The sequence below is a fragment of the Clytia hemisphaerica genome, unplaced genomic scaffold (genome assembly GCF_902728285.1).
Source record: "Clytia hemisphaerica strain Z4C2 unplaced genomic scaffold, Clytia hemisphaerica genome assembly, whole genome shotgun sequence".
Classification (NCBI taxonomy): domain Eukaryota; kingdom Metazoa; phylum Cnidaria; class Hydrozoa; order Leptothecata; family Clytiidae; genus Clytia; species Clytia hemisphaerica.
Window position 1 is genome coordinate 15,907 of NW_027103682.1, and position 27,867 is coordinate 43,773.

The 27,867-nt window shown below is 35.0% G+C and overlaps 3 protein-coding genes across 3 annotated transcripts; 2 read left to right on the forward strand and 1 right to left on the reverse strand.

Annotated features, from left to right (window-relative positions):
* Positions 1 to 6,783: 6,783 nt before the first annotated feature.
* Positions 6,784 to 7,311, reverse strand: LOC136803778 (uncharacterized). Its single transcript, XM_067060504.1, has one exon. The coding sequence runs from the start codon at positions 7,309 to 7,311 to the stop codon at positions 6,784 to 6,786; it is 528 nt and encodes a 175-aa protein (XP_066916605.1).
* Positions 7,312 to 11,053: 3,742 nt separating this feature from the next.
* On the forward strand, positions 11,054 to 12,683 carry LOC136803782 (uncharacterized). The gene has a single exon (XM_067060508.1). It carries the CDS (start codon positions 11,321 to 11,323, stop codon positions 11,951 to 11,953), a length of 633 nt encoding a protein of 210 aa, XP_066916609.1. The 5' UTR covers positions 11,054 to 11,320; the 3' UTR covers positions 11,954 to 12,683.
* Positions 12,684 to 21,642: 8,959 nt separating this feature from the next.
* On the forward strand, positions 21,643 to 22,227 carry LOC136803779 (uncharacterized). The gene has a single exon (XM_067060505.1). The coding sequence runs from the start codon at positions 21,643 to 21,645 to the stop codon at positions 22,225 to 22,227; it is 585 nt and encodes a 194-aa protein (XP_066916606.1).
* Positions 22,228 to 27,867: the final 5,640 nt, after the last annotated feature.

A 27,867-nucleotide genomic window follows, 5' to 3' on the forward strand; every position in this document is an offset into this window, starting at 1 on the left:
GATAGTGAGGTAATCAGTTTTAGATTCATTCAGATAAAGGCCAATAAAATTCATCAACAGTCACTAGGGTGGAAAATTTCACCTTAATTTTCACTGGGGGGGGTGAGGACAAAATTTGGACTTTCAAGCATTAGTGACCATTATTTCGACCATATTTGAATGAATTTTTTTGGAAACTTTAGCGCCACAGGTGAAAGCTTCTTCATAAAGATGAAAGACATGTATCTATTTTTCGGATCCGGTATGCGGGAATAGTGTCAGGACCTGCAGGCGACCTGCAGTAGGGTTGGGTATGGGTTTGGTTTGGGTGTGGTTACGTAGCAGATCGGCTAGGAATTGGGTTATTATCAGTTAGGGTTAGGGTTGGAGCTTGAAACAAGCACTCTTTTGTGATTTTCTCTTAATACAGTCTGGTCTGCAGTTTGTACAATATAAATAGCCGTCAGAAGCGCTATACTGGCATGAATCCGTGGCGCAGTGGATAAGGCAATGGGTTTCAAAACTTCGGAACTTTGCATTTAGTGGGTTCGAATCCCACCGGTGGCGATCTGTCGGTAAGTCATTCAGTAAGTTAGTAAAAATAACTCACAAAGAACCAGAAAGTCAGAAAAACTACGAACAAGAGACTGAAAAGTAAGAAATAAGTTCAGATCTGTCTTTCGTCTTTGTGAAGCGTAAATTATTCCAAACTAATTACTTCCATGGTATTTTACAAAGTTTGTTTCAAAAGACACAAAGTTTCTTTTTCGAAAGACACTATTTTTCGAAAGGCACAAACTCTTTTTTGAAAGGCACGAACTTTCTTTCAATGGGCCATCCCAGAAAATTTTGTTACTCTCGTCGGACGACGTGCAATTTTTAATTTTTTTTAGCCTCTGAATTCTAAAATAATTTTTCTTTTCCAGTGGTGGTCGGAAATTCCGATGAAAAACTGTGTACTTTTGCAAAATGCATCGGAAATTCCACTCTTTTTTGCCTTTTCTGATTCAATTCCTTTGGAAATTCATACATTTTCTTCTCTCGCCTTGGCAACCCTGTGTCGTCTGCCCCCGCCCCGTTACAGACAAATTCTGGAATGGCCCAATAAGCACGAAACTTTTTTACGAAATAAAGACACAAACTTTTTTTTGAAAGGCACAAACTATTTTTTTAAAGGCACAAACTTTTTTTTCAAATGCACAAACTTTTTTTCAAAGGCACAAACTTTTTTTCAAAAGGCACCAACTTTTTTTCAAACAGTTACATCAATATGCCTTCTTACCTGTCTTTAAAAATATAAATAAAAGTAATCACGGAAAAGGACGCAAAAAAAAAGACATAAGTGTGAGAACAGAGTAATCAAACTCGTTAGAAAAAGTACCATTAGAAGTCATAAAAAATCAAGCTGAATAAATGCAATCGAAATCCCAGAGAACTTCATAATTCCCCAAACAACATTACGTTACTATGTCAAACTCCCATTACATAAATTTTACAATTACGTCAGAGTAGACTACGCTCGCCACCGAAGAGGTTTATTTGCAAAGGGTAATTACATTTTATTGTTCGCTTCTTTTTTAAAGATTCGCCGGGTTGGAAAAGTATGAATTTCTTTGTACATATTTTACCTACCCTAAATATTTAGGAGGCTGAGTTTTAAAAAAATGGTCAAGTTAAAACGAACGATAAATGTATCAAGGTCTGTTTCATTTACCCCCTGGTGACTTAACAAAAGAGACTTAACTCGATGTTACAATCCACTTATTGAAAGTTTGTCTCGGCCTTTTTATAATGAGCGAGACATACGTTCTCTGATTACGCAATTTTCATATTGACATTTTCGAGGCATTTTGATGTAACTGTCAAAAGGCACGGAGGGCACGAAGGCACGCAAGGCACGAAAAAAATCACACTAAAAATAGAGATATATGGCCCAAAATTTTTTTTTTAATTTTATGATCTGGGAAACTTAGCCTGGGAATCCAAGCGTTAAACTTTTTTCACAGTCTAGTTTATGATATTTTTGCTGCTGGCTTAACGCTTGGCGCAGGTAACTCGCCTGCAGGGACATTTTTCCCTGCAATGCAGGTTCGGCCTGATTGGCCAGCTTTCGGCGTATTACTTAGCAGTACTTTCGCGCACATTTTGATAATTTCGATGCGCGCGCATAATTTATGGAAAAAGCTGACTCTGCAGAAAAAAGGAAAACAAATGAAAATGAAAATATAGATTCATTTAGAAACAAAATGGCTGTTGACTGGAAGTCTAAATACATGTGGCTGATGTTTTGATGTGGTTTTTAGTAGTTTTGAAAGTCTTTAGAGCTTGTGAAAGAGTTTTTATGGTAAGTTGATTATGTGTGTTTGCCTGGGTTTCCAAAGTTCAGAAAGTCTGTCAACAAGGGTTCACACGGGTTCACACACAGACTGTTTATAACATTCTGTATCAGACTAATCTACCTGCACCAAGCTCTATAATTTTAGAACTTTGTGAGGTGAGGTATTTTTTGTTTTTTCTAAAATTATGAGCTTGGATTCCCAGGCTATGGGAAACTTTGTCAGTGGAAGAATTCAGAGAGTAAATATTGAAAAAAGCGCTTCTTATTCAAGGTTCAAAAGAATCTAAAACTTTTAAAAGTTTTCAATACCTGATATATCATTCCATTTTCGTGATGTACTTTTTTTTATGAACATCTGAACATCCATCCTCTCGGCCGCCATGTTTTTGTAATAACAAAGGAAAAAGCAATACCTTGAAACCTCATAATAATATCAAATTTATGCGGTTAAATTTTAATTTATGCGATTCCCGGGATCTTCGAGTTAGAAAACTTCGAGTTAGGAATTTCCGAGTTGCCTAAATTGTGAGGTCATATCATAAAAGTGCAAATTATGACGTCAGTCGATTTTTCATCCAAAAGGGATTTACGACTTCGAGTTAGAATTAAGTCGAATTTTATTTTCGCAAAAAACCTTTTCGAGAGTTAGCTAACTCGAATTTATTTTTCACAAAAGCTTTTTTCGAGTTAGCAAACTCGGATTATTTTTGCCGAAAAAAAGGTTCCAGTTATAACTATTATTTGAATTTGTTTACTCTAAGTCACGTAACTCAATCTCGTACCCAGCAAAGTAGCCTAATTCAAGAGCCCCTGGCCTCTCTCCAGCCAAGAAGGGAGCGGTACTAGGGTTGCGAGATGACGAATATGTCCGAGCCAAAGTTTGAGAATCGACCTTAGATTGCTTTTTATTTAATGGTTTGTGTACCCCTTTGAGAGACTATTTCTACAAAATTTCAAATTTCAAGAATTTATGACCGTTTTATGACCCTTTTACTTGAGGGAGTCGATTTTTCATTTTCGTAATTTTGGGATCCTTACAAAAACTTTTTAATAATTTTGAGGGACTTTCGAGGGTGTGAAAAAGGGACCCTTATACATAGCTCGCACATACCCAGCACCCATTTTACCTAAGTACCCCTCCCCCAGGGGTGTTGCACCCCACGAAAGATGCCATGGTTCTTCAGGTTTGTCCTCTGAGGATTTTTAAGATTTAGTACTAGTAGCGTTCTAAACTTTGGATGGAAAGTTGGTTAAAAACTCTTAATCAACATGAGAATTACTCTCGGCAATTTATGTTTTATGAGAACAAAAACAGCTTTAGGCATTGGTCATTTCAGTGTTGCATAACAGATTACATCGAGAAAAAAGATGCTTACGCCCAACGGGGATACACCCCTGTCTCACAGCCCTGGTGTAACTTCTTCTAATAAGAGAATGAACAAATTACAATGGCGATAGAAAATCTTAGTGTTCTTAGGTAAAAAAATCCAGTGGGATGCTTTTGGTTAGTTCACTTTTTTCAATTATTGAATTCTTAAATGAGCATATATGAAAAAAAAACCAATTTTTTATTTGGGCTTGAATTGTAGCTTATTTTTCCAAGCGGTACAAAATTTTAGCCAAATTTTTTCGTATGCCGCTCGGTAGAATAGGTACTTTTAAACTTCATTTAGTATTCAAAGCTAGGATAAAAAAAGGACTTTGAAAAGAAACACATCAATTTAAATAGCAAAGACCTCGGACAATAATAAGCCACATAGGTTCCCAAACAAATTATTTGACATCGGCAAGGCTTGATTAAACTTTGTTTTATTGAAAATAACACTTAAGATTTAGTGACCACAATTGAAATTTCATTAGTAGGGCTTTGATAATAAGTTATTTCATTTTCTCACACATGATCACGGTGACTTTGTCATCATCAAAAAGAATGAAACAAGCTGCTCGTTGTGAAATGTTAGTAAGTCTTTACAAAACATTTGTATCTTTCGTTAGTGTAAAAATTTACCGACTACCAGCAACTATAAGACCACATAAGTGTAGTTAAAGAAAGCAAAGTTGTGTTTCTTCTTGTAACACTACTAACATCTTTGGGTCGAAATATTTTGAGAATTGTGTATTTTAACGTTTTTCAGAATTTGTTGTTTGGGGAAAATTTTGATTGTGCCATGCCCTCTTTTCACTGGTTATTTTGGTTTCAGTGGCTTCTACGTTCTAGGCTATATTACCAGCCCTATTTGAACAGTTTCGAGTTCATAATTGTAGATACATCATGTTACCTGGTTGAATGTCGATATTTTTTATCATGGTTTTGTCATATTTTGACGGCTAAAATTCTCATATTCGTTTCTGTTTGTTTTATCTTTTGAGATCAATGTTTATTTTTTGTCCGGTTCGATAAAATCTAATCCATTATTTTTAATCAGTTTGTGCATCTCTGCTAAATGGTTTTTAATCCTCTGTTTTCCTTCTTCCCTGTTGAAACTAATCTTAGGAGCATCTGTATGTTTTAAGTGCAAGGTATTGCAGACCCTGCATGCATAATCTTAAGACGGCATAGACTTCAAATCTGAAAAATAGTGTAAGTTTTGAGATCAAACCTTACTCCGTCAACCTCAAACCTAATTTTCATATTATATCAATTCTACCTGACATGCTTCTTCGTTGTGAAATTTATTGATACCTGATGCTCTAAAGTTCATTCACTTAATTAATATTCATTCCAAATTAAAATGGATGAATGAGAATTATCAATGTGGTCCGCCAACCTGGGCAGATTCTCTTACAGAGAAACAAACACGAAAGAAATCCTAAAAAGCCGGCCTTAAGTTATGGTTTTTAGGATTTCTAATAAATACTTGTATTTTGATATAAAATAGCAAATTCGACCCCAGTCCCCTACACACCCCCTTCTCACAGACCTGGTAGGATTGTTCTAGCCAGTGAGGATAAAGATAAGCAACTGAAAAGTCGATGGGAAATGGTATTCCCATATTTTTTAAGATCTGGGATTTAAGTTCGTTTTTTTCAAGTCAGAAAATTCAGTGGGGATGGGAAGAATAGCAAACTATCATTTGCAGCGAGGATTGGTTTATTTGATTATTTTTAGTGGGAATAAAAATTGGAGTATAATTTTCCACCGGGAACGATATTTTAGCCAATTTTTCCAGTGGAAAGGGATCTATCAGTAAAATCAAAAAGTAGTACAAGTGGCTTTAGGTACGAGATTTAGGGAATGCGTGCAGCCTAAATTCGAACAAGCACGTACAAATATATTATTCATCCGAGTAAAAAAAAATTGAATTAGATTTTTTTCAAAGATTTTGTTAACTAAACCCAGCTGGCAAGCAACGCTTTTTCGACGTTTATCTAACGTTCACAACGTCCATATAACGTTAGATGAACGTTGAAGCAACGTTGTGTGCGAGCTGGGAATCGATCCACAGCATTCTTTAAAGGAGAAATTCGAGTGGTAGATGTTCGAGTTAAACAGACTTTACTTTATTACATTAGGCCCGACCGACCCTATTTTGCTAAAATCAAAAAAATAATAATATCGAATTTCCACTACAATATATTTTACACACTAGTTATTTGTAAGAATTAAACTTGAATAAAGCTGAAAATTAATTCAAGAAATTTGAAAAATCATAAAAAGCATTCCATACTACTAAAATTTTATTATGATCTGCATCGGAGAAAAAAAACAAAGTGAATTTTTTATCCAGATACTTTTTGGAAAATTTTCTCGGTACCTTACAAACCCTGATAAATGAAAAATTTATTCTTATTTTGACGACCGACCGACCGATATTTTTCCAACGATCTGTCCGTAGAGCAACAAATTAAATTGGTCTCGCCTTATAAAAGATGTAAATTCAAAACAAGAATATACAGTTTGTCCGAAAAAAAGCGTGAAATTATATTTACATAATATAGAATCTATAAAATCATTTATTTTCAGAAATTGATGTTCCAAAAAACTTCAAATTTTTGAGATATGTTTAAAGTACTCTAACCACAAGCACCTGGTACCTTCGGAATTCGATACCATGACTGCAAATACCAACTATCCGTTTTGCCTAAGTACCCCTTAGACTCCCACAAAGAGATCCAAGTACTTTGGTCTTTTTACATGGGACCTCGAATTCTAAAGTCCAATTGCTTTAAGTGTGCACTGATTTTTTTTTTGCTTGGCACTTTCTAAATGATGGTTCAAACTTAAAAAATTATAGAATTCGTAATCATTTTTCTCAAAAATTATAGTACTCTGAATTTTGGCAAATCACGTAAGCACGGTATCTAAATACAGTTGACGCTCTCTGAATCGATTTTTAAATGGGATCAAGTTTTCATCGAATAAGGGACCGTATCGAATAGTCGAGCATCATTGAGCAATGGAGCGTATCGAGTAGGGGAACGTCACGAATTAGAGAGCTTCAACTGTATATAAATTTTGTAAAGATTTACGGGTGTTTCAAAAACAAATCTTCTAAGGGTACCCAATGTAACCACCTCATAAATTCTTGAAACGAAACACGTCCATCGTGATCTAAGTCAACTTCGAACATCGATTTTCTCCTTAAAACGTTCGTATGTTTTTCTTTATTCGGTACGATATCATAATACAATAAATCGAACTCTTTCGAATCAATCGAACCATCACGATCTAAGTCATACTGCTTAAACATATCCACAGCTTTCTTAAGATAATGATAACGCGCTTTATCACTCACAGCTTTAAACTTATCTCCAGATTTCATCCAGATGACAAATTCATCAAATGAAATCAACCCATCACCATCTTGATCCAAAAGATATTTATACGCTTCGTACTGCTCTAAAGATAACCCTAAATCGTCTTTTAGAAGAATTTTGAATTCCTCGGAATCCAGCTTTCCATTTAGGTCCAAATCATACTTGTCAAAAAGACTCTTCAGAACTATAAGTGGGGCTTCCTTATCAAAATAGGAGTTCACCTGAGCAACGGACATTTTTCTCTTTAGCTTTTATTTTCTATATAAACAATTTTCACCGTTTCAATCTGCAACTTTAGGTACTTGTGATGCACTTCAAATTCTTTTGACTTATGGCGTACGTTCTTTGTTGAGGATTTGCGTCTACTTCGATTTTGTTGTGATGCAAATGACTCGATATTTTTTCTATACTGCATGTGCTTTGCATATATGCGTACATACACAGTAGAGTGAAGTTCGTTGTTGTTACTTCACAGATTTGTCATTGGTTGTTTCTATATACACGTGATGCAAAATAGGTTTGAAGACCATAAAAAGGAGGGTGATACTAGTGCAATCCTACCAAAATTTAAGGAGCAAGGGACCTCCATCGTGGACGTTTTAATGTGGATATGCATTAGTGAACGCAGCTGTTGTTTGTAAAGTTGTAAATAAATGTGAGTAATTTCCATGTTGGTAACAGAATTTATCAGTATTTGTTTACAGGGAGATTTCGTTGTACAGCCCATCCATCCATGGCCAAAAATATTTTCCTTGTAGCAGCCTTTAAGTAAACTTGCGTGATGGTATTTATTTACGATGTTATACGTAATGCAATATTTGTTAGATTAAAACTGTATCAGCATACAATTCTCGGTTCGTATTTCAGAACTGGATTCGAACGTCCTGTTAACGGTGGATTGAGAATATCTGGTACAGAAATATATAGTTCTTTAAAGCTCTCACCATTATTTTTTCAAAATGAAATACCACATTTGAAAACATCTACCGTAGTTGATTGAAATACCAGCTTGCTCCATGGAAAAAAATCAAAACAAGATTTTAAAATACAATTTAAGTTTAATACTTCCAATACTTTCAAAAAGATGATGCAGGACCACAAATCGATCTTGGGAGATAAGCAGACTACGTCCTAGTTGAGATACATCTACTTATGAAAAATTGAAAATTGTACAATTCAAAGAGTGGGAAATTTGTCCTATAAAACTCCAAGTACTTTTAACATTTGGTACAGACATAGCCAATGTTTAAGAACACAGATCCCACGCAAATGGATCGGAGTTTTCGCCTCTCAGTAAGATAAGTGGGGAAAACTGACATTAAATTTAAAGCATCCTTAAAAATACAGGTGACTAAAACGGTCTAGATTTCAGCGGTGCATTAGGCTTCTGCTCATCTTCTTGCGAAGAGTTTCTTATAGGAAGTATATTTATACTATAGATCTGCGATTTAGACTTCAGGTGGATCAAAGTTTGCGAAACTGGGTGCGGTGCATCGTGTAACTAATGCGTCGCTAAGCAGAATTAGAATGGTTATCAAAATTTTGATTCGTCACATTCATCTGTTGTTTTTCGGGCATAATGATGGAAATTGACTTAATTCGATTTTGTTGCTTACAAACATACGATAAACCGATTCATTGAGATTGAGTTGCGAAACAAACACAAGAAAATTAGATCTCATTTTAATATTTTAGTGAAAATTAATGAAAATTAAAAAAAAAAAAAACCGATCCGTGCAGGGCCTTGTTATCAAGAATCAAAGAGGACAAGGACGTCTCAAAAGCGTCTTTTAAACATCCTTGTTCCTTTGGCTAGAGAAAGAATAGAATATAGAGGTATGCTGACTGGAGAATGTTTATCATAAGACCGTCTCAAACCTTTTCTTGCCGCTGTCGGCATATGCCGACAAGAGCATTTTCGATTTCTTTGCCGATGTTGGCATTTGCCGACAAGAGATATCTCGACCTATTTGCCAGAGGTTTTATTAAGGAAGTTTATCGAAAGTTCGATTTTGAACTAAATTTCATTAAATAGTACAGTTGAATAATTAAAATATATTTCAAAGGTGTTTAGTGGTATCCTATGATTGGATAATAGTTTATCATAAGAACGTCTTGAAAGCGTCTTTTTAACATCCCTGATCCTTTGGCTAGAGAAAGAATATAGAGGTTTCCTATGATTGGATAATGTTTGTCACATGGAAGTTCAAATTAATGAATAACTGAATAAGTCTACTAAATTGCATCAATGAAATGTCGTATAACTTATTAAGCAATCGCTTGACGATATAATTAGTATGGGGTATGACTTTGAAGTATTCAGTATTCCTTGATATCAGAATATTTGACTTTCATGCAACTGTGGAGGAAGCATCTTCTGATTGTTCATGTATTCTGACTCAAGTATTTCTCACTAGGAGTAGGTCTGGTAAAGAATTTAACCAATTTGAGAAGATGAGGAATGTGATTTTAAGGGAAAGTTTTTGATGGAATAGGGGTATTATCACACTCCAGCTTTGGAGAGGGGAGCAGAATTTACAGTGATGAATTTTAAATTCATGACGCGATCAACGATAACCTAAATACATCTTTTCGACCGTAGTCGCGTGGTCAGACGCGTGCCACTTTATTATTTAATTTACCACCGTGAACTCGATCCAAACCTTTTTACACTTTTTTCTATTTTGTCTTTAGGTGCGAAAAGAAGACTGTAACGGTTTTAGGGTTATCTGATATTCCGATGGCGTATTGGCGGCCGCCCACGCTAAAGCTCTAAAGGAGCGGACCAATATACCTTCAGAGCAAAGCGTGTCGTAGCATATTTCCACATCTGGTACCAGATAAGTTTTAGGGTGGTAAAACGGACAAAAAATGGCCACGCGGCAATTGGCGGCTACGGTCGAAAAGGTGTATTCATATATAAGTCATACAAGGGCAAATATTGGTATTTGGTTCAATTAAAACTATAATTGAAAAGGCTATTTAATTAAGAGGGCTTGGATATAAAATACTGCTATAACACAACGTAGCACAAATACTGGTTTTAAAAGTGTTGCGTTCAACATTATGAAAAATTTCAAATCGTTTAATTGATTTTGGTTTAAGGCTTGGAAATGTGCAGATTTCAAAATTTGGTTTTAAGGGAATAACAATAACATGAACCACCTTTTCGAGGCCAAACCATCCAAAATTTTACTATGTAAGGGTTTATTGTAGGACAAGTGATTTTCCTGTGGAGTTTGATTGAGAGGTATAGTTTGATTGAGAAACGTGTTTCAAAATCGAGGAAAAGGAAAACTTGGCAAATTTTAGGAGGATCTTCGTTTAGATATTTGGTTTATTTCTATGGAAATGAGTCCAAGTAGATAACATCGTATAAGGTTTCAACCACAGCTTATTACGAAAAGAGGTGACCGCAATTATGATTTCCAAAATGGTTTTCCGTCTACACTGAAAAAATTTATTTCAAATTGTATTTCTTAAAGGTTTGATTTTTTTAGAACATGTGAAAGATTTTACACTAAAATACGGGTTTTAAATTATGTATTGAAAAATCTTTCAATTTATTAGTAGCAATCTACGTGTTCTATCTCTACCAATTCATTTCCCTGTATGTATTTTTCACTTCAATATATTCAACTCGTTAAAATTCTTTTTTAATATATTTTGAAAGGAGAAAACCAATATGTTAAAACATACACTCACTCGATGAGATTTTTTCTTTCGTTAGTTTTTCATCCAATTTTCTATTTTAAAAAGCATCGCTATGAAAATACTAATGACGACTCAAAAACAAATTGAATGAAAATGGAGAAAAAAATGTAAATGTAGGTGCAATGATGCTGTACGGAGGAAATCTAAGAGGGAGAGTGTTGATTTGACGCGTGGTCCCTTATAAGGAGGTCAATGCTCTCCATCAAAATCTCTGGAATCACCTTCGATTAAATTTTTAATTTTTCTTCTTCTTGTTATAGAGAGATATAAAAAAATTACAACGAAAACACATGCAAGGAGGTATCTGATTCATTAAGTCACAACATACGTCCGTACCAAAGTTTCCGTTGAAAGAAAAAAAGAAGAATTTGATATTGAAGAGAAAAGAAGAAGAAATCTGTGTTGGGTTGAAAATATTACTCATTGGGCTGTTAACCTTGGTTGAACAAGGTTCTTACATTATTCGAATTTTGTGGATTTTACAATAGAAAGTGGAGTTGATTTTGAGTTGATTTCCCAGGTGATTGAACTATGTCTCAAGAAACCGAACCAAATAATAATAAAGTTTTCGATGACGCTTATGCTGATCCAAAATCACGGCGCCGAGAAAATATGAAGCACAAAAATAGGGCACCCAAAAAGCCTCCACGTCGCGGACGGCGCCGGTTATCTACGTTCTTTGATGACGGGGTCCCTGAATTAGCTTTGAAAAGTTTGTTCATGAAGTATGATAAAAATAATGATGGATGGTTGAATAAAGAGGAGTTACGTGGGTTGTTTGTGGATGATTTAGGTTTAGATGATGACCAAGCAGAGATTTATAACTATCTCTTAGATCGAGATGGAGATAATAAAATCTCTTTTGAAGAGTTTTTGTACTGGATGAGGAGCAATGAGAACCTGCAGAACGTCACTGATAAACATCGATTCGCTTTAATTCGAAGTGCAGTCGATATGTTCCAGAAATTCGATAAGAATGAAAATTGGTCTCTGGATTTAGAAGAATTACGAGAGCTTATAGTCGAACAAGGCGGAACTTCTGAACGCGCAGACGAAGCGTTGCGAACGCTTGATGAGGACCGGAATGGTAGAATTTCGTTTCAAGAATTCTTGAAATGGTTGGATTGGGTACCTATGGATAAACTTTTCTTTGAAGGAATGTGAGTTTCAAAATATTGGTTGACTTTCAGATATTTTCAGATATTTTTGTTATATCATAGCATATGATCGATGGATATTTTGTGTATAAAATAATCTTTAAAAAAGTTGGAAGGTTTAAGTTTAAAAAATTGACCACTGCATTTGGTAGTATATTCAAATTTTTAGACTGTCAGCTAATTTTATAGCACACCCCTTTAGACGAAATTCAGATCCTAACAGACAAAAGTTGGACCTTAACAAAAGGAATTTTCACCCTATCAAATTGTAATTTTCTCCAAAAACTGAAAATGCCCCCAAATCATCAAAAGTCGACCCAGTCAAATATATTTTATGAAATTCTTTGATTTTCAAACCTGTCAGATATCTTCAGAGCCTGAACAAGGGGCATTGACAAGCGGAACGTTCTCGTACCCAATTTCGCCTGAATTGAAGCCCATATGTGCATTAAAGGACTTTCAGAATATGTATATAAAGGTTTTAAAATGGATATATAGGGCATTTATGTGTGGCATGCCTTCGTCTTAATGTCATCATGTTTGGCACTACCTTATCGGCGAAAAAATGTCAGGGGGGAAGTGGCGAAAATTTGATGAATTTTTTCCCCGATGAAATTTTTTCCCAACATTTTGCCACCCGACCAAAACTTTTACCCGACTTTTTTTCTCCAACCAAATTTGCAATCCAAGTTTTTTACGCCTTTATTAACCGAAATTAGTGCTTTAAACGTCGAATTACAAAATCTATTTTTGAGCTAGTAAAGGAAACCATTCCATTTAGATATTTTATTCGTTTGGAACTGACTAAATTGTAAATTTGCTCGGGGGAAAATGACGAATTTGAAATTTTGGTCGGGCTAAAGTGCCTCTAGGTGACGAAATTTTCCCCCAGCTTATCAAAACCCCGACATTCTTTCCCGATAAGATATTCTTTTGTGTTTTTATTTTGCATTTTGTATGATAAGATTTGGTAATTTTCTTTTATACCTATATGAATGTATTTGTTTTTAAATATATAGTATTTGAAGATGTAAAATGTTTAGGCTCTTGTTTAAAGCGAAAAAAATAATTTCTTTCTATATCGTACTTGGACAATCCTAGTGCCAGATTCTAAAAAATGGTTTTGAGAAATTTTGAAAATTTTGAATGTTGAAAATGCCCTTTGAAGCCACTAAGCAAAATGGTAATCCAATTTGAATCAAACTTTCAATATCTAAGCCTCTGAACATATTTGGTAAGAAAACTAAAATTACAAACAAGATCTTCACTATTTCAGGCAAAGTAAGGGTTGAGTAAAACTTGGCAACAGCGTTTACAGAACCACAGAAGGTACTCAAAAACACCCTTGTTTCACACCCCCGGTGGGTATTCTTCCCAAAGTGAGGATGAAAATTTCTATCGAAATCTTAATGGAAAAATTCTTTTGTTTTCAGGTCAAAAAATCCAATGGGGGTGGGTGGTTTTGGAGTGCATCCTTTTTGTTTGAATTTCGAATTGGGATGAAATGAAAGTTAAATCTCTAGTGGGGCTGAAATTATATAGGATATATTTTCCACTAAAGACGAGATTTTTGCCAAATCTTCCAGTGGGTAGAGGGTCACACTGGGTCTGTGACACAGGGGTATTCAAAATTAATGGCGTTTGCTTCTTTTGTTACTATTCCTTGAGTACCTTCTGTAACCACGGTTACTTGATGATGCCCATAATAAAACATGAATCTAAAATTGACAGATCTCGCATTTTATTAAAAGATTTACCTCGTTGGAAAGATAAGACGCAAAAAAACTTCTCAGAACTTGGTAATACAGTAGAAAACATTCCCAAAAGTCCAGTTTTGAATTCGGTCTTCAAGGGACCAAAATTTTCTTTAGATTAGAGAAATATTCGAATTACAAATTGATCTTTTTAGGCAACTCGATTTTTAGCTTTGTTTTTGAAAAGTAAGGTTTCGATGGCTAAGTTAAGGACATTACCCGGTTTCTTAGGAAAATGTACAGAAATATTCACAAATATTATGAAAATAAGGACATGTTAAGAACATTTTTAGGCTTAAAACTCAAAGAGTTAAGAACATCCGAAGGCTTCAAAATTTCTGGATGTTGTTATAAAAAACCTTATATTTAGGATGTCAAATAAACTAGGTCATCACGTCAATATAAACATATCTAAAAATAAGAAGTTGAAAACATAAACATTAACAAGACCAGATTGATCAACTGAGTTAATGTTGCAGAAAATGAAAATCCATATCCTGATATGTTTGACACCGAAATACCGTCACTTTTTCTCAAACACCAAAACACTGACAGAAGAAAGGGATTATCTACAATCCGTGCCATAATATATTTGCACTTTTGGCTAATTTACCATTTTTCGAAAATTGAAGTTCGAGCGAGAATGTCAATTTCAAGCCCTCAACTTGATTTCATCGATTATTTCGATCTGGGAGGGATTTATTGGTTTATAGGCTATATTTCAAGCCCTACTGGACCATTTTTAAACTTTTAGATCCAAAAGTCTTAAGTCTAGCGTTAAAACTCAGAGTTAAAACTCTACCCTTCGAACCTACTTTAGAGCACTTACAAATCGATTGTGGTTTCAAAACACCCCGGTGAATTTCCCTTTTGTGCCAAGTATTTTGTCCCTGATTGTAGTCACACCGTCAACCCGCCGTTAAATCTTTGTTTGTATAAAAGAGTGGAAACAACTGGTGTTCCGGTCTACATTATTCCTGTCATTATTTTCTGCCTAGTTTCTGCTCCATCTGAATTAGTCGTTTAATATGATAGACTAACCTAACTAAACAGGCCTTTCTTGGTGGATGAAGGTTATCATATTTTTGATCAACAAAATATTAAAGTTGTTAATTCCCCAAACAAAAACCCTTTCCCCTGTTCTAAACGTCATCCCAAACTTTGTGTTTTTGGTCAACATGTAAAGAAAGGATGTTTTGGTTTTTGAGTTGAGAAAGTTTGAGAAGAAATTTATTCTTTATGTTGATAAAAAACTTTGTACTAATTATAACAACAAAAACTTTGGTTAGATGACAAAAAAGATAAGTTTACAGCCTTAATAAAGAAAATATTTGAGAAAAATACAGTAAAATACGTGAGAGATATCGTAGAATGAGGTCTCTCTCTTACGATTTTGTTACTCTGGAGTTTTGTTTAAAGGATATGAGTATGTGTGGAGTGGAAACGCTTGAAAAGCTGAGTCTAAAATGTATTCAGTCAGTCAGCCAGTTTATTTGATCACAACCACAACAACCATTCGTATAAAGTTTAGAAAAATTATAACATTAGAGAATTTGCCTTCTCATAATTGTTATTTCTTATTCAGAGCATTGGGAAAATTTCATCAATAACTTAACGCCTTTGTTTTTCAAGGAGTTCAAAGAGTCAAATTTAAACAAATTCTTTCCTACACTTCAAAAGTTCAATTTTTTGATTATGTTTTCAAATGTCAGTCATTTTCAGAATTATTAAATCCCAACAACTCCACTAGATCCTAAACAAACAAGCTTATTAGGTTTGGATGGTCGAAGCATTCTTAAGGCCCCTTAAAGTAATTATGCGGGTTAAGAAAAGATTTTCGTTAATTTACCTCAATTTAGCGTAACCTAACTTTTTGAAAAGTATAAATGATTGGGAAGCAAAAGCAACTTTTGTATCCTTAGGGTAACCTCAATAGGCAAGTTAAGGAAGGATTTCCGCTAAATTACTTTACCTCAATTTTAGCATAATCTAGCTCTTTGAAGAGCATAAAGGATTTTGTCGGGACGCAAAAGCAGCTTTTGTATGTTACAAAATAATTGGTTTAAAAAAGCGAAAACGGATTGGGGACTAGTGTAATTTTGGAATAAACCCGTTAGAGAAGGAAGGATACGAACGAATGATCAGTTTGAAAAAGGAGGGAGATGTTACTACTGTAAATCATTTTTAGTCTACTCAGACCATGTTCAGACGTTACGGTTTCGTTTCGTGTTCCGAAACTAATACGAACACTCTCGAAAATCACACCGGAGCGAAACGGAACCGCAACGTCTGAACACGGTCTCAGTATATAATGGTCTACTAGGAAATTGGAAGCCAGATTTTGGAATAACGTCAGGTTATACATAAAAGGCTAGTCAAGTGTCCGAGGGGGGGGGGGGCACTCGGTTTCGAAACGATCATATGAGTGCCCCCCCCTCCCGGGTCAAGTGTCAAAGATAGTAATCAATTATTGATACAAGAGGAAAGATTTATAGTTAGAGGGAAGAAGGTTGCGAAATTCACCAAAAAACAAAATGCGCGTGGTAATAATCTTAGTTCCCCTCCGGCATTTACGTCATATCTAGGATAAACAGTATTCAGCTGGTCAACACAGACATTAAATTTTCATTCAGTCAGGTGATACAAGTTCAACTCTTTCATTGCAGCCTAGAAAGTGAAGACCTTAAGATGAAAGTAAAGTAAAGGCGTGGCCACCAGGAAATAATACTGAGTTTATGTATGTGTGTTTTTTCTGCGACGAAGACGGTAAAGTTCTAATTTGACTAGATCCTAACTGACCGAGGATGACGGTAAATCAGCGCTTTTACCGTCCTCGAGTTTGCAGGTCAGAACTGCGGGTTTTCTATATAAATTGAAGTGATGACCTGGTGAAAGTTTTTAACCGGTTCAAGCTCAAAATCATAAGTGTCTTCGCTAGAGGGAGGGAAGAATTCAGTGTATTGCCAATGGGGGTAAAACTTTAGGGCATTATTTGGTTGATATCCCAGTGCTTAAGTGATACAAGGGGGTACAAGGGTGTTTCTTTGGTGGAATTTTTAATTTAATTTTTAATTTTTACATGTTTTTTTTTAATAAGCAAGTGTGTGTCCCTATATCAGGCTCGCATTATGCTTAGCATATTTTAATCCCCTTTAGGCACCAAAAACTGAGCCTGTGTATGCTTACAAACGTTATGCTTATAAAAGAAAAAACATGTACAATTTGTTAACCTGAGATCACCGGTGCATAACAAGATTCTTGTTGCAGAATTTTCCGCGGGAGGACTATTTTTCTCAAATTGTTCAAATGGTTAATTTTCAACGGCCTTCAAAGGTTTACCGTGCCCGTAAGAAAATTACGACAAGCTGTTAACTTATCGGGGAAAACTTCGTCGGGGAAAATTTTCGTCGGGGAAAAATATTCGTCACTTGCTGGTTTTGGTAAACGCATTAAGCCCGGGGAAAATTTTCGTCGGGGAAAAATATTCGTCACTTGGCCGAAATTTCGTCACTTTTCCCCGACGAAGTTTTCCCCGATAAGGTATTAGGTTACAATCTGTCATCTGTCGTTACTTTTAATACTTATAAAAAGAGGGAACAATGAATAAATATCGAAAGGATTAAATTTCAATAGAGTTTGGTTTCGATACTCTCTGTATTTGAAATCGCTAGTAAGGAATTCTTAAAACATAAGGCAAATTGTCATTTACATCGATTTTCTAATTCAAAAAGTTCGAAGGTACCAAAGCCTCAAAAGATGAATCTTTGGGGACTTAATTAGTCTGCCATCCATGGACGAATTCAATGGTTTAACTATATAAGAGAATCACCGTGAGAATAATTCTCTGGAAAATAAAGTCATAAGATATGTATATCAGACAGATCTAAAAAGATATCGAATTTTTTGACAAGGTGAGAGATAATACTACACCGCAACATTGTTAAAGGGTAACAAATAAAAGCATCAAATTCAATACAATAATGTTCCAACCGAAACTTAATGTTCTGTTACATAATTCTAATAAGCTTTTATCAATAATAATTTATTAAAATCCGAGTAAAATAGACTCTTGTCAAATCTAATAAAAGTTCCCAAAATTCGATAGTCTCAAGCACAGAATCTCTACGAAACCACAGGAAAATTGGAAAGTACAAAACACTTTTACCGGAATACTGTTGGTAGATAGCATAGGAGATGTCATCAACCATCTTGGACTTGTATATGTTTTGGCTATACGATAGTCACAATTTCCAGACCATTATTTAAGGGTAACTCTGCCACAAAAAAGTAAGTCTGCCATAAAAATACGCGTGCGGGAGAGTTTTTATACTAATTCTTCCTCTCTCTCTCTGGAGCGCGTCTCTCTTTTAAATTTGAAATAATTTTAGTAGCATTTCAATATAAAGTTTTAAAAATCAGTAGAACTAGAGGTTTGTATTGTAGCATTATTCAGCCAAATCTTTTAGTACGCTGCACTGAAAAAAGGAAGGGAATTTCTTGATTCCTACCTTTTGAGTTCTTATTCTCTTTCTACTGGCAACTGTCTTGTTGAAGAGCTAATTCTTGAAAGATGAATTATGATGAGATTTTAATTTCATTTCAGATTACAGTAGGATTCAAAATGAATCATGCATCTTATAGCGACCTTTTTGACCTGATAGTTAATCGAAAGACGATCATGATATTTTTGAGTCAAGTTTAACACGTTCACTACCAAGTTATTTTCAGAAAATTTTAAATTTGAACCATCTTGAAATTTATCAAAAGTTTTACTTACCAAGCGCCGCATAATTTTACGTAGAATGCGAAAATGCAATAAAAAAGCAATCGAATTTTTTTGTATCTAATATCATGGCCCTTTGGAGTGCAGTGAAGTCTCCATAACTGTCATAATGTGTTCGAGTTAAGGAAATTTCAAGTCATAGAGTAAGGTTTATAAGCCATTCTTGACTGAAGGGAAGAGAAAACTTGTTCGAGTGAAGGAAACATTCGAGTTATAGAGGTTCGAGTTAAAGAGACTTCATTTTACTACCGGTATTTTGACCCTCTATACGAGTATGCTCGTACTCAGCAGCGAACGTGTTAAAATAAAATCATCTGTGTGAATAAGTATTAAGCGCGGGCGTACTTGTTCGAGTACTACGTACTACGCTATAAGTGCAAATAAAATATTGATTACCGTAAACTTTTAGCTCAAGAATGACGGATTTTTTTATTGTCTTCTAAGAGATTAATAGGTTTTAAATGTGTTTTAATGTGTCACAATGTGTCTTGAAAATCATGTGCTTTTGACTCTGCAAAATCTTGTTTGTAAGATGACTTGTATTAAGGGGTTTTCCAGAAATCATTTAATAGAATCTGCAAAACTCGACTTTATTTCTTTACCTAGAAATCTCGTCGACTCAAAAAGAAATTTTTCACCACAAATCAGTCGTCCTTATAGACAAAAATAAAAATAGAAGGGTACACTACCTAAATGTAGATGACATTAAGCCTAAAGCATAATCGATCAATTAGTTCTGAAAAGCAATTACATTTCCCCATTTTCCTTTTTCTATCTGTTTTAAAGGGGAATACGTAATGACTGTACGAATCATGACAAAATTTTAGGCATGATATCATTATTAGACTATCCTGTATATTGTGAGAAAATACCTTTGTGAAGATTTTCAGAGAAATTGTTTATCTAAATAGGAATACTCAGCGATAACAAAGACTAGGCAATTCATCAACAAACGAATTTAGAAAGTCCCTTAGGTTTAAAATACAATTCCTTTTTTTATAAGAGCATCCAAAATTTTTTAAGCCTCCAGATGTTCTTAACTTTTTCAGTTTTAAGCCTAAAAATGTTCTTGACATGCTCTTATTTTCACCATTTTGACCATTTTTACCCATTTTCCTAAAAAAATCGGATATTTTCGAGTCCGCAAAGCCTAAAAATGTTCTTAACTTGTTCTTAACATTTTTAACATCGAAGCCTTATGTTCTTATATAGTTTGTTCTTATAAAAAACGTGTAGGTGTTGTAGCATTATAAAGATGACATTGATAAAAAGAAAAGGGTACAGTACCCCGGTAATGAAGCCTAAGGCATATCAAAGTAATTAGTTCTGACAAGCAATTACTACCTTGTTTTCCTCTCTTTTCCTTTTATAACTACATACTATTTAACGACGATAGAACTAATCACGACATGGTCTTTTATAAGAATATCATTGTGGGAAAATATTCTTTTTTGAGGATTTCAGAGAATGTTTTTAGCTAAATATTGAAGGTTCAGCGATATAGAAGGCAAACAAATCTGATATCAGACTATGTTCCGAGAAACATAGGCTTCGGAGGTTCATTTTTATTCCTGTTTCGACTTGTACAGCAGATTTCTTACTAACAACTCGGTAGAAAATGCTTACTGTTATGCTTACTATTTAACAAATCATCCTTTAATACAAAATCGAAAGCCAAAAGTGATTACGAAATACATGAATATCGGAGTGACCTCAAATTTTGCTGACTTAAGCATTACATCATTTTTAGGAGGTCAGTGATCAGCTGATTAATAGGACAATGGTATGAATGTATTGTCAATTAATCTAGAAAAGATATAAAACTGACAATATAAATATGAGAAGAAATTAACAAGTTTTTCAAAAAAGTTCGAGGTTGACTAATGAGGAACAAACACTGTGTGACGTCAGATGCAAAAGAAAATCAGCGAAAACAAGTAACAACTTTCAGCTTGGTGGCTTAAAAAGGACATTATGGGAAAAGATACCATTCATTTGATGGCAAAATCAAGACATGATCAGGCTGTTATCTGTTATATCTCACTTTGTGTTATCAAGACTACCAGTTATTTTGTGAAGATTACCATCCGGGCTAAGTATTTGGGGGTAAGCCGGGCTAGGCTAGTGGATACTTTAAAAAAAGAAGAGAAAAATCTAACCTAGACTATCTTTGGTCCTTTTTTGAGGAAGGAAGTTGAAAATATAGTTGAATATAATAGTGAATGGAATTAAATTGGAGGCTTGTGTTTAGATTACGATCTCGTGTTTTTTTTAAAGTAAAATGCTGTTTAAAGATATATCATTGATTTTAGTTGATACTTTACACCTATCAACCCATAGCTGCGTAGTCGGCTTTTTGGAGACTGGTAATGAATTTACAAGTAGATTAGTTCTCGACGCACGACATTTTTAGGTTACAACTAAATCATACCAAGCAAATTCCCACCAGAACTGTAGAGGCACTTTCTTATGTCGCTAAGAATTGATAGGTGTGTTGATGAAGTACCATAACTTACATCAAATCTTTCGTTCGTCAATCAAAATGAAGATCGAAAGTTTGCGTCAGTACGATGAAAAACGCGACCAGAAAAAGCTGTTTTTTCAAAAGTAAAGAGTTTTACTGAAGTAATGTTTGCAAAGCTCTCATGGTAATTTCATTGAATTCACTTAGCATCAAATGTACATAGAGGTTCTGCGTCAACAGTAAGCGATAAAAACAAACAGATAAATCAAGAACGAAGCGAGAAATAGATTTAAAAACCCAGAAGTATATTAGCAAAGCTGATCAAAACACTGTTTAAAGGTTTAAAGATTAGTAGATAGTTGAAGATTATATCATACGTTTCTTGAAGGCTAACATTTTCAAGATTATGCATTATAGTTATAGAAATATATCTCGAACGGAGTGTTAATTTGGTCGATCAGAGTTCTTACCTGAAGGCAAGTGTTCTCCTCCAAGTAGTATTATGATGACACGCGGGTAAAATGGAAAACGTGTATCAGGTTACAATGTAGACTTAATACTTAAATTTGATATGTTTGGTATTTGTTTTACAGGCTAAAGAAAAAAGTATAAGAAAAAGCTACAAAATGCAAATCGATTCAAATAAAACACAACATTCGACACTAGGAATACCTTCGCAAAGGGAACCTTTTAAAATGTCAATCGAAACAATCAAAGTCATTGAAGAAAAATTGGCTAAAAATCGGAATCACACAGGTCCTGAAAGACGTAAACGTACCGGCTCATTTTTTGATGATGGTTGCCCAGATGTTGCTTTGAAAAGCTTGTTCCGTAAATATGATGTGAACCGGGATGGCCAATTAAGCCGGGACGAGATACAAGTCTTGTTTAAAGAAGATTTGGGTTTAACGGACGAACAGAGTGAAGTCTATTTATACATCCTAGACCAAGATGATGATGGTACTGTCTCATGGGAAGAATTTCTTTTCTGGATGAGAAGTAAAGAACGCCTACAAAATGTCACTGATCAAGTGCGTTACAAATTGATTCGTCAAGCTTTAGACTTATTTCAATCTTACGACAGAGATCATAATTTCTCTTTAGATAAAGAAGAATTGAAGACAGTTTTGATCAACTCTGGAGGAAATGCAGAAAATATTGAGATTGCGTTACAGCAATTAGATAAAGACCATAATGGGAACGTCTCTTTCTTGGAGTTTCTGGGCTGGTTGAATTGGATACCGACTGGTCAATTATTCTTCGAGCATATCAAAGAATAATAACATGTCATTGCCCTCAAAGAAAATTTTCATTTCTTACAATTTGAAGATTGGTTGGTTCTGGACGAAAACTCCAGTGATCTTTTGAAAGAAGGAATAAGGGTTCGCTTTTCAGACACCTCAAAAAGACAAAACACTTACTTAGCAACATTTGTAGATGTATGTTAAACCTCAAATTCTGCCGGACATAACTATAACTATGCAATCTGTAGTTTTAATACAGTATTATGAGGGTATAGAGTATAGAACATACAACGCCTTGGTTTATGAATCTTGAGGCAATGTAAAAAACTTTTGAGCGATAGTTGCTCATCTTTGACACGTTTATTGTAAAATTGTTTTCAATATGAAATTGTAAATATATCGGACGGAGGATCGAGACAAAAATACCATTAGATGCTAGAAATTTCCAACATGTTTCGGCCAGGGCCGTTTTCAAGGTATATTTCTAGCTAAAAAAATTCAGTTTTTTTAACAAAAAAAAAAATTTTTTTTTTGACGTCAAATAAACGCTTTTTTGTGACGTATATTTATGAGCCGTCTGTAAGTGATCTGGAAAAAATGGACGTGTAAACACAGACTTAAGGCGCTATCAAATTGAGTTCTTGGTTTAAACCCTTGGGTTTTAAGGTTTTTAGTTTGTTGATCCAAAAGTTCTCTCGTGATAGAATGGTGTTTTTCAGCTGGCTTTCATTTCCTTCGATATTTCTTAGCTGTTCAATGATCGTAAATTTAGCATCTCTATTGAAATTATGTCCTTCCTTTTTGAAGTGTTTGCACGCTGGGATGGTGTCTTCTTTCGGATGAAGTGCATTGCTTCTGTGGTTGTTTAAACGGACGTTGAAGGGTGTTTCAGTTTTACCAACGTATTGGATCTTGCAGATTTGACATTCTAGTAGGTAGATGACGTATTTGCTTTTACAGTTGACATTGTGGAATATTTTAAACTGGCGTTTTGTTTGTTGTGACACGAACGTGGAGGTTGTGGTTACTTGACGACAGCAAAGGTTTCTGGAATTTGTGAGACATGGGCGACATTTGCCTTCTCTCAGTGTGTGGGATTTTCTAAATACTTTATTATTTTTTATTGTTGTTTGACCTATTAGGTCACGAAGGTTTTTGTTTCTTCTATATACGATCTTGGGTTGTTCGTTAAAAGTATCTGCTAGTTCGTTATTTATTTTTAGTATGTCCCAGTGTTTATTGATTGCTTCACGTATGTTTGGTAGGTTTTTGTTTTTGTATGATGTATCAACATTTAAGTCATTAAATCTTAATCAAAACTAATTTTATGTTCGTTAAGTCATCTTGTATAAAGCGACGAGAAAATCCGAGTCCACTCCTCTCACAATTTTGAAGAGTCTTTGAATGGAGATATAAGGCAATTTAGTGGGTATCAAAACTGTATGTAAATCGTTTTTATCTTAATATTTATGCCGTTTTACAGTTTGGTTTGCCTGGATGTTTGTAATCATTCAGCAAGAGTCGGCAAATTCTAATGTACGTACAACCATCGAATCGACAAAAAGTAAACATGTACTACATTCCGATTTTGAATCGAATCGAATCGAATCAACCATCGGATCGCCAAATCGAAAGACTAGGCGGTAAACCAAGAACATTAAATAAAAAAAAAAAGTATATGGATTCCCCCAGGCTAATTGAAATTACATTAGCTAAGCTTCAAACAAGTACATTTAATTAACTATCGCGATGTAATAATTATGCAATGCATAAATTAGTCATTCCATATGCATAATTATTGTTTATTAGTGTAAATTACATAATTTATGACAGAGAATTTTATGATCTTAACTAGATAGTATTGTGTAAAAAGAAAAAGAAAAAAACTCTTGCGACAAAGCTCAATATTTTTTCTGTTTCAAGCTGAATCGATGAAAAACTATAAAGCGATAATCAGCGATAATCAAAGAACTAGATTGATTATCGATTTAAATCGATTTCTATCAGCTATGAACTATTTATCGTTGATATCCATATTAATCTATAACTAACGCGTTTTTTTATAAGACCATCCAAAAATTTTGAAGCCTTCGAATGTTCTTAATTTTTTGAGATTTAAACCTAAAATTGTTCTTACCATGTTCTTATTTTCACCATTTTATGAATATTTTTGTCAATTTTCGTAAGAAATCGGGTGTTTTGGAGTCCTCAAAGCCTTAAAATGTTCTTAGATTTTTCTTAGTATTTTGGCCATCACAGCCTTATGTTCTTATATACAGTTGACTCTCGCTAATTCTAACTCAAACGTGTGGAAACTTATTTGTTCGAATTATAGGGATTCGGATCAAAGAAGTTCGAAAAAGCAACAGTCGAAGTCTGTAGTTTGTATTTATTGAAAAAAAACGTACGTATCCTAGTTTGAGTAAAGATAACGCGAGTTAACTAAATTTCATACTCGAAGTTTCATGACATCCAAATTAATCTAACAGTTAAGACCCAATCGAGGCACTTGCTCGATATTCAAAATTCTTACATATAATCGAATATCGATTAATTTTTCAATATTTATCCATCGGTTTGAGAAACGTTGGTCCAGTGGTCAAGGTTCGAATCCCTATTCCTTCCCCTATTCTGTTTATCATAGATAGATGAGCTACATGGCCATGTGGCCCGTGAAAACAATCGACTCTATCTAATTATTCCCCAATAGAATGAATTTCAACCAATCAGTAAATTAAAAACACACCACTACTATAAAGAGTATAAAATTTTGAATCAAATTACCGACAAAATATGGCTTCCATTCTGGCGCTAAGGGAATACCTTCGTTTCCCTACATTTCTTTCTTGGATGGAAACGGCTCACAGTATTGACCTACAAAATCGAAGACCATGATTAATTTTGATTTATCATACAAATCTGAGACAATGAAAATATCAAATGTCTTTGTGGCAAATATGGATAAAATGCGCGGATATACCCGACAATGGCGCAATGGGATTGGAATTTAAAGGAATTGAATGTTCGCATATCGGATAAATCTAACAATCGCAAGGTAAGTATACCAACAATCTAAGGCGCCGAAGCAAGATTATATTTAATCGGGACTGGGAACTTGGTGGACCCCTTCAGGGTGAGATTTCCAGGCTTCCCAAAATGCACTGCGAGGGTCAATTTTACAGATGTTGCATTATAAGGATGTAAAAATTAAGAATATATTGTTTGCAAAATTTTGGAAAATTTAATTATATTTGCCCAAAAATGGGAGAAATAATTTTTACTCAAGTCCGAGTATATTTTTCTGCACGATAAGGGTCGAATCTTGAGACCGCGATTTTGTCTTCCGTGCATGCAACTTTTTAAAGGATGTGCAAACAATCAAATTACTTAAGCTAAAGTTCACGATACAAGAAAAATAGTGATATAAAATAAACTTACTTAAAGATTAGGTAGGATCAGGGATCAAGAATTCTCATCCATTTTCATCGCATTACCAGAATATTGAATATGATTCTCGATTCCGTCATTCTATTTTTGTTTGGGATTACTTTCTCTAAAGAGTAAGGGAAGAAAGAACTTTCGACAGCTTCAAACTAACTTGTAGGGAGAGTATACTTTACCTTAGTCGACAAAAAAGGGTACGGGATGTGCCGCAGGTCGCAAAAACATCAAAATAGAACCCTCGTAGGGTACCGTTTTGGGGGAATTTGGAAAAAATATGAAAAAATTACGAATCCCACGTAAGGTCCATTTTCCGAACTTCAGCCGCACACCCCCGTCAGTCGACAAGGGCAGTACCCCCCCAGGTTACGGACACACTATTTAGTGGCAAATCTTACATAGCGTGACCTAATTTTGTAGACACTAATAACTTTGGCTTCCTGTGATAATGTGAGAGGGTCTGAAGAGCCTGTACAAGTGGTTACTTCCCTCAAGAATGTGTTTTTGTCGATTGTTCAACAAATATTTGTTTGGCACTGTTATGAAGATTTGCCTGTTGACAAAATCAACAATGTTTGGCCACTAGATTTCATATTTTTATTCTCAGCAATACAAAGGTTTTATTTCAGTTCGGGAAATTGCATGGATCCGCAACGTTGCGTAATTTCGCATTTTTTGCGTTGTCATATTCCGCAGCTTTATCGCTGCATAATTTCACAGCCATGGCCTACGGACCAAAACCGGCATCGCAGGGCCTGGACCGGGGTCCAAAAATAATGTGTATTTTGAAGAACAACCCAAAAGGAAACTTTTCACCATAGCATTTTAATTTCCTACCTAGCGATTATTCACAATCATTCTTGGAAGAAATGCTACTTTGTTCAAATATGCCAGATTTTGCCTAATTTTGCTTCTATTTGCGAGAATTGGTAGTCATAGTTGGTGTTCATAATCGCACACTTCCATTGGCCGGATGTTGCGAAAAATTGCAGCGCACATTGAGGGAATCGTTGCAAAAAAACGCAACATTGCGGAATTTTGCAACGTTGCGGATCTATGCAATTTCCCGAACTGATATGATACTAAATACACGTGTGTAGAATTATTTAATGCGTGACTAAATACTTCTCAAGAAGACTCGAACCCATTCCCTTAGTTCGTTTATTTATGATTCTATATATCGCTCACGATTGTATTATGTCCATCAGTAAAATCAAACAGTGGTGTAAGTGGCTCTGAGTACAGATTGCCTCAAGTTCTTTGTAGGGAAACTAAATTCGATAAAATTTTGTTATTTAATGAATTTTTAAGAAATATATTTTTATGGAAAAATTTCTTAATGACAAAGGCGAAATAAAAATCTTCAAAAAAACACCAAAGCACGACAAGCTTCTGACGAATTTCCGAGTTCCGTAAGTCACGATAGGGTTTTATCTCACTTCCCAAGTATAAGTCATCAAGGTTTTCTGTGATTTTCATCTCTGTCCATCTGATTGGTCAAAAACATCCGAGGTGATCATTCGGACTGAGCTAACAGAAATAGTTCCAATCAGTCAAATTTCCACCCAATTTCTGACATGTATTTGGATTTAACAAAAAAATCCATTAAAATACTTTCTGTCATTTTATCCACTCTCTTTTTTATGAAAACCATATATTGAATTTTCTTGTCAGCCGAGGGCGGCATAGCATTGAAGACAAATCCTTTGCAGTGTCCACTGAAAGAGTCACATACCTCTTTGGCGGCTAAAAGATTATCGACGTAGAATGCACATGAATTTTCGATGACACTTCCACCGCATAAAAAATCACCCGCCCCCATTGAATCCGCCTGCTTGATTTGTACATAATCGGGCGTCGTTGGCGGGGGCGTAACTTTAAGGTTTGTTCGTGAGATGTTATTACGAATCAACCTCAAGTCTGGGTCGATATCTTCTCTGTCTTTTTGAGGGGATACAACTTCTTTTTGAAAAACAATAGCTTTGTTGTGATTCTGATATGAAGTCGGCTTTGCGATTGGATAAACGACTTTGTACGGTTCGGGGGTTGTCGGTGCCGAGCATGGAAAATCCGGCCATCGTCGTCCGATTTCAATCCCAAGGCGAAAAGCAATTGCGGTACAAACAAAAGCGATGACGTAATAACGATTTCGGTTCAGTCCTCTATTCGCCATCACGTGATTTAAAATGTTCCGGTTAAATAATTTTCCACTTTTTGGGTTGTACAAGTTTATTG

What these genes read in the sequence shown, in the direction of transcription:
- LOC136803778 (XM_067060504.1), bottom strand. Translation starts at nt 7,311, where the DNA reads ATGTCCGTTGCTCAGGTGAACTCCTATTTTGATAAGGAAGCCCCACTT.
- LOC136803779 (XM_067060505.1), top strand. Translation starts at nt 21,643, where the DNA reads ATGTCAATCGAAACAATCAAAGTCATTGAAGAAAAATTGGCTAAAAAT.
- LOC136803782 (XM_067060508.1), top strand. Translation starts at nt 11,321, where the DNA reads ATGTCTCAAGAAACCGAACCAAATAATAATAAAGTTTTCGATGACGCT.